The sequence below is a fragment of the Mercurialis annua genome, linkage group LG6 (assembly GCF_937616625.2).
Source record: "Mercurialis annua linkage group LG6, ddMerAnnu1.2, whole genome shotgun sequence".
Classification (NCBI taxonomy): domain Eukaryota; kingdom Viridiplantae; phylum Streptophyta; class Magnoliopsida; order Malpighiales; family Euphorbiaceae; genus Mercurialis; species Mercurialis annua.
This window is the reverse complement of record NC_065575.1, coordinates 43394877-43402475: the sequence shown is the minus strand read 5'-3', so window position 1 is coordinate 43402475 and position 7599 is coordinate 43394877. Positions and strand designations below refer to the sequence as shown.

The 7599-nt window shown below is 33.8% G+C and overlaps 1 protein-coding gene across 1 annotated transcript; it reads right to left on the bottom strand.

The window, feature by feature from the left end:
* Positions 1-2059: 2059 nt before the first annotated feature.
* Positions 2060-6741, bottom strand: LOC126686803 (probable alpha,alpha-trehalose-phosphate synthase [UDP-forming] 9). Its single transcript, XM_056106164.1, has 4 exons — positions 6550-6741; positions 3335-5369; positions 2964-3237; positions 2060-2864 (listed from the first exon to the last, which is right to left on the bottom strand). Exons 2-4 carry the CDS (start codon positions 5320-5322, stop codon positions 2541-2543), a joined length of 2586 nt encoding a protein of 861 aa, XP_055962139.1. The 5' UTR covers positions 5323-5369; positions 6550-6741; the 3' UTR covers positions 2060-2540.
* Positions 6742-7599: the final 858 nt, after the last annotated feature.

The following is a 7599-nucleotide window of genomic DNA, read 5'->3' as shown; positions in this document are numbered from 1 at the left end:
AAACATATTTATTTATTTAATAATATAAAAATTATCAAAGGAAATTTTTGTCTTTTAATTAAAAATCAATTTCGCACTTCCCGGGAAGTAAAAATCAAAACAAACAATATTTATCAACTTCCCAGGAACTATACTTCCCGGGAAGTTAATTTTCCAGGAATTACTATAAAACGAACCAAGCGAGGCCAGTCATATGTTCTTTGTTTATTTAACATGATTTTCGACTCATAAATAATTCAAAAGATAATTGAATCTTATAGTAAATATTTCCAATCAATAAAGTATGAACAAAGGGTCAACGCGCCCCCTAAACTTGTGACACGGGGTCATCTAGCCCAATTTATACTTTTTTGAGCAACTAACCCCAAAACTCTTCAGTTTTGGGTCAAATAACCTCATAATTTATATTTTTATTTTAAAAAACAGATTTAGGATAATTTTATCGCAACAATTAGGGAAGTATTTAATTACTTTTTTGCATCCCTCACCTCCGATTTGTATTTTACACGTTTTAAAAATAGGGTTAAATGCAAATTCATACACCAACTTTGACCTAATTTGCAATTACAACATAAACTTTTAGACTTGGCAATGTCGGAAACAAACTTTCATTTTTTGGCAAATTGGTACACCGAGCAATCATGCAACGACAAATGGCGGCATATTATAATGTCCACGTTAGTGTTTTTTGAGTTTGGTGTATCGATTTTCCAAAGGTGTAAAGTTTGTTACTGAAATTGCCAAGTTTCAAAGTTTATGTTGTAATTGCAAATTAGGTCAAAGTTGGTGTATGAATTTGCATTTAACCCTTAAAATATAATTATGGGGTTACTTGACCCGAAAATGAAGAGTTTTGGGGTTATTTGCTCAAAAAAATATAAATTGGGTTAGATGACCCCTTGACACAAATTTAGGGGCGCGTTGACCCTTTGTTCAATAAAGTATTGAGCTATTGAAAATGTCGTATTCTATGCTAGTTGGTATTCAATAGACAAGTTTCAAGCTGTCCTGCTTGAATTCGAAAGAAAAAAATCTTGCTTATATACGGACGAACATATTAAAAGGATCAACCATCATAGATCAATAATTATCAAAAATTGTACATAAGAACAGGAAAACAATAAGCCAATTATTGTCAAATAACCAATACCATCAATTTAAGCAATAACCAATACCATCAATTATTGTCAAATAACCAATACCAAAAAGTTTTCTCGCCCAATTCTAAACACACAACCCCACAATCAATCTATATACATCAAATAACCAGTACCATCACTAACACACTCCGCATGTAAAAATCCATTGAACTTAGAAATGTAAACAAACATATGCACCAAAATGGAACTTAGAAATGTAAACAAACATATGCACCAATAAATTGTAATTCAAATGGCATAATCTCCCTCCCTTCTAATTATATATAAAAATAAACACATGTGCACATTTCATATTGTGTACACAATTAATTAAAAAATGTACCAAACACTAGACTTTTCAATCATAGAGAATCTGATACCACGTAATAAACAATTTATAAATAAAACATCAAGCTATTTACAGGAACTCTTATAATAGTATATCATCAAAAATACATAATTGTTCTTATTCTAACATCATGCATTGAAGATTCATCATGCATATTTTATCTCCAACAGCTATCAATTTTGCAATTGCAACAACCAATTAATAAATTTCTATTGGTGCATTGAAGACTACTTTAGAACATCATATCTAAATAGGGGAAAGGAAAATGACACAACTACCAATGAATGATGGGACATCACCTTCCATTATCCATTTTTAATTTTAGGAAAAATACAACTTTTTATCAGGATAGCCGTCCGATTTTCTTGTTTTCTCGAACCGTACAAAACAAAAACTACAAACCAAGTCGAGTCGTAAGAAAAACGAGTCGAGTTGAGTCTATGGTATGAATCAAAATTATCGGTCCCGAATCGGAAGAATCAGTCCCAAATCAATAGAATCAGTCCCGAATGGACTGCATCGGTCAATAAGTTCACATTCAGAATCCAAATTGACAGAAAAATAAGTGCACTTCACAAAAAAGGTATATTTGTTATCGTAAAAATTGAGATGGCAACACAAAACTATATACAATAGCATCATGCAAATATCACTGAACCATGCTATACCAAGAAACATTCCAATCATGTTGATACAGAGTAAAATTGACATGCGTATCAATCAAATTGTGACAGTAACAGTGTGCCTATACAAGTTAATGGGGCCTCCTAATTTTGAAAGAGTGGGAATGAAAAAAAATACCGGTCGTCTCTGTCAGAAACTCCGGAGGGCTAATGGCGCCAGTAAATTCAAGACTCGTCTCACTCTATACATCAACAAGAATTGTATGATCCTCACCCTCAATCCATGCAAGCCATCCATTTCAATGGATGTTGAAAAACAAGAATAGAGTCTGTGCAGTTATCTCGTGCACAAATAAAGTTAAGATCAACAGATCAACGGTCGAAAACCACGAAATCGAAATGATGCAGAATTTACCAGCTTTATCCAACTCAACTAACACTCTCAAAAGAAACAAGGGTTTCTTCAATGTGCTTAGGTCTTGGGCATGAAGAAGTTGCAAGGCCTTGAAGCAATTTCATCACATCAGAAGCATCGTCAAGATAATATCTGGCCTTACTTGGTTTCCGCCCAACAGTGCAGGCAAAAATATCCGGAGATGCAGGTAAACTTGGGCCGGAAACTGTGCTCAATAAACTCTCAAACATGTCCTCATCTGATCTATCATCACCAATGCAGAGAACAAAATCAGGTGAATTGTCACGATTGACCATGTCCAATAGAACTTTTTCAGAAACAAGTCCTTTACTTATTCCCTGCATATTAAAAAATAAAAAAATTATACGCATTTTTACATGAAGTGTGAACACATGTACAATCAACGTATAAGTGCATGTTTCGGTGTGTAAAACTACCTGAGGTCTAACTTCAACAATATGCTGGCCTCTCGTAACAACAGCTGCTTCATTCGCAAGAACATTTTCGAGATGATCCAACAATTCTTTAGCCTGGCAGGATCCAAAATCAGGGTCTGCATCTTGATGGTGCCATACCAAAGCACTTTCCTTGACTTCTATATTGGAGCCATCAGTTGTCTCTGTATACAGTCTCATTATCGGTTCCACAATGTTTTTCCAATCAAGATCATCAGCGACATGATTGGTTTCCCATTCAGAAGTTCTGTTCCATCTAAAACCAAAAAAACAAATCAACAAGTAAAAGCATCAGTAACTTTTAAATTACTTTGACAACAAAGCTGTGGTCAAACATAAAAATATTGATGTACCTCATGAAATATCCATGTTCAGCTGCTATTCCTAAATTTTCACAAGGCTCAAGCCAGTCACTAAGTGATTCTCTTCCTCTCCCACTAACAATGAACACAGTGTTATTCGGATCGTTTGACAGAGTTCTCAGAACAGAGATGACTTCAGGGCTGGGACTTTTAACAATTGAACTCTGCGGAATAACAGTACCATCATAATCCAGAAATATTGCTCTTCTGTTTGTCCTTTTATATGCTGAGCCAATGTGATCAATACCCAACCTCCTGAAGCTAGGGGAAAGAGAGACAACCCTGAACCCCAGGCCAAAACCAATTCCCCAACACCTTTTGTTAAAATGATCTTGGCACGCTCGCTCCAAATCCTGCATAAAGCTGCGTGCCCAATAAGCTACATCGTGAGTACTAACATAACGGTAATGTTTTTCATGGCGTAACTGCTTCTCAGATTCGGGCATGGTAATGGCCAGACTTAAGGCATCAGCTACTGCATCAATGTCCCATGGGTTTACCCTGATTGCTCCACTTAAAGAAGGTGAGCAACCAATGAACTCGGACACAACAAGCATGCTTGTTCGAGGAGAATCTGCTTCAATGCCCAGAGCTTTTTCCATATATGGGGTTCCCTGCCTGCAAATTATATATTTGTAAGGTACTAAATTCATCCCATCTCTCACAGCATTCACTATGCAACATTCTGCTAGGGCATAATAAGCGGTCTTCTCATATCGAGGAACATGACGATCGATCAAAATAACAGGCTCGTATTCAGGTGAACCATAAACCTCATTAATCCTTTTAGCAGTACGATATGTTTCGCTCTTTGCTTCTTGAACATCTTTCCCTGACCCCCTCGCAGGATTCACAATCTGCACCAGAACCACTTTTCCCCGCAAGTTTGGATGTTGCTGCAAGAGTTGTTCCATTCCTAATAACTTCAGGCTGATGCCTTTAAATATATCCATGTCATCAATACCAAGAATAAGTTTCTTGCCTTTGAACTTTTCTTGAATTTCCTTGACTTTAGCAGATGTTAAGGGCAGATTCATTACGGATTCGAGTCTGCCCATGTGTATACCAACCGGTAGTATCTTAATGTACACTGTACGGCCAAAATAATCAAGACCAATGTGCCCCCTCTTAGATTCATAGTCCAATCCCAGCATTCTGCTACAACATGAGAGAAAATGCCGTGCATAATCAAACGTGTGAAAACCGATTAAATCACAATTCAGAAGTCCCCTCAGAATTTCGTCCCGGACTGGCAATGTTCGATATATTTCGGATGAAGGGAATGGACTGTGAAGGAAAAATCCGAGCTTGACGCGGTTATAGCCCTTCCTCAGAAAGGTCGGCAGAAGCATTAAGTGATAATCATGAACCCAGACATAATCTTCCTCTGGATTGATTATTTCCATAACTTTGTCGGCAAATATTTTGTTAGCAGAAACATATGCCTGCCAAAGCACGCGGTCAAAGCGATCACCATGGTCTGGGCACATTGGCAGCATGTAGTGAAAAAGCGGCCACAGCTGCTGTTTACAGAACCCAAGATAGAACTTCTTCTGCAAGTCCTGGGGTAGAAACGTAGGCACGCAGTTGAAATCTTCAAGCAATTTTTGAGAGACTTCTTCCTGCTCACTAACATCTATATCAGCTTTGAGAGATCCCACATAAATAACTTCAGTTTCAGGAGAAAATCCATCTGTTAGTTGCAAATAAAGTGAATCTTCGTCTCGACTGAAGCACCATTTGCCAGTTTCAGTGTCCTTTTTAGCATGCAGTGGTAGCATATTTGCCACTACTATTTTCCGTTCATGATAAATAGAAGAGTTGGCCTCCGAATCCCCATCGTTACTGCCATAACCTTCTAAATTGGAGATAATTCCCGGGACTGTCATCACTCTAGGAAGAGATCTTGGAGTTTGGGGAATGTCCAACAAGTAGCCAGAGGCCAGGTCTAAGAAGTTCACATATGATCTTGAGACCATCACGCATTAAAAATGGCGAACTTCCAAATTACAAAAAACCTCAACACCTACAAAATAAAAAAAAAAATCAATTCTATTGGACATCTTCTCATTTTCCAGAACAAAACTATGAGGTACATCACACATCAAAAGGCCTAGACCAATTTCACTTTGGTGTTTACTTGGATTACTTTGTTTTAGAATTCACAAAAAGATTATAATAGTTTATCAAATAAGACAACATTTAGTACATTCACTGCAAATCATTTTAAGTTTTAATATAACTCATGATGTGTTTAAGCAAATAAATCTCAAAAATAGTATTTTACATAAAGATGATCATATACTTAAAGTACTCTAATTAACAAAAATTGAATATAAATTAACATTTTTCGTGAGATTCGTATAATATTCAGAGAAAATGAAGTGGGGGTGACTATGAAACGCAAAGCAATCCTAGAAAGCACATCCAAATAAATAGCTTAAATTAGCAATCTTAAGTAACTACATCACAAATTTACTAAACTGAAGTTCCTAAAGATACCATAGTTATCAACATCATTACTTTAATATTATTCAAAAATTAGTCATATTGAAATACGTGAGCACATAGGTACCATTCTTCAGATAGACAGGTATGAAGAGAGTTGACATTCATTACTGTCGACATTTTTTCTATCGGAGTGTATAGAAATATATAACAGCAGCTAATGTTGATGAAACAGCCTAAATAATGATTTTTTTAATTCTATTATTAACAAACCAATATGCTGTTAAGCAAAAAATTTGAATTAAAATAACTAAAAGGTACTATAATTCAACGGAGTAATAATTTCACAAAATTTCCTATAGAATTTTTAGCATAAATAATAAAAACAAATATGATAAACATAAAATAGAGGATAAAAACACTCAAAAGAGCAAAAAAAAAACAGAAAATAGGTTTAGATCTTGACTAATCCAAAAACAAATTAAATTCCTTACTTAGATCTTCATTAGACTAATTCTAACGCATATAAAATTGCTATATACATAAAAAAAAGTCAAAGAAACCGAAATTCACTCATCAAAAATAGAAAACAAATAATAAAAAAATTATAATGTTTTTCTATTTCTGTTTGGATGCAAAGAAAACGCGTTCTACACAGTTCAAATAACCTTCAAATATCTATCTCTCTATCTCTCTAGCCTAGTCCACATTCTAACGATAACAAAACGGAAAACAAAACGGAAAAACAATATCCTCACCGTTAAATGAAAATTAACGAACGATCCAGGTGACCGGAGGAGAGACGTTAGCGTTCGGCGACGGAGAGTCCGGCGAGTATTAAAAAAATTGGAGTTAAATATAAAGAAAAATAAAGAGAGAGGAAATGGAAGGTGTGTTGGATTTTGAATGAAAATGAAAAGAAAGATGAGAAAGTGAGTAAGGGAGATGTATTTATATGAGACGTGTTTGGATTGGTCTATTTTTTTAAAATTTGGATAATGAAAATAAGATTAGATTAGGATATAGCCTGGCCGACCCTTAACTTAACTACAGTTAACTTCTTCTATTTAACTCTAGTTTTCTAAAATTTCAAACTCCACCTCACACCTACTCATTTACCAAATTGTCCTCCTTTAAATATACTATTAATTGTTTTGAAAAATAATATTAATAATTATTGTAAAACAAAATATATTGTCTTTTATATTTTACTATCTCCATTCCAAAATGATAAATCGTTTGGACAAATACAATAATTAAATTTATTATTTATCTATATTTTAATTTTTATGAAAAATTAAATATGTACATAGTATATTAATAATTAATCTTTTATTGATACATTTTGTATTGGTATTAGATATAATTTTTAATTTATGTTGGAATATGAAATAATTACTTAATTTGTAGATAGCTATGTATGTTTATTAAATATTAATAAAAAATGAAGTTTTTAAAATTATTTATTAAAATAGAAGATAATGTTTAATTTGAAATTTTAAAAATATAAGGTGGCATATCAATATTATACGAAAAGAATATTAATTAAAAAATAAATATCTCACTACTTTAAAATAATTATAGCTCTATTAAAATGTGCATATATTTTTGAAAAAAATAAAAAGTTTATTTTCAAAAATTATGTATATTCTCGTAATGATTTGTAAAATAATGGTCATATAAGCACATTTTTGGACCCTCCAATGTGCCCACCTAACACTAGGTTATAGGTGAATCAATATAGGTGGACTAAAATGTTGAAAATTATTTTCCAAAATTTTATGATTATATGCGACCGACTTTGTCAT

Bases quoted from the DNA above. Each gene is read 5' to 3' on its own strand.
- LOC126686803 (XM_056106164.1), bottom strand. From the start codon at position 5,322: ATGGTCTCAAGATCATATGTGAACTTCTTAGACCTGGCCTCTGGCTAC. The intron at 3,238-3,334 runs GTACATCAATAT...TTTTGGTTTTAG, and splicing joins GAACATGGATATTTCATGAG to ATGGAACAGAACTTCTGAAT. The intron at 2,865-2,963 runs GTAGTTTTACAC...TTTAATATGCAG, and splicing joins TTGTTGAAGTTAGACCTCAG to GGAATAAGTAAAGGACTTGT.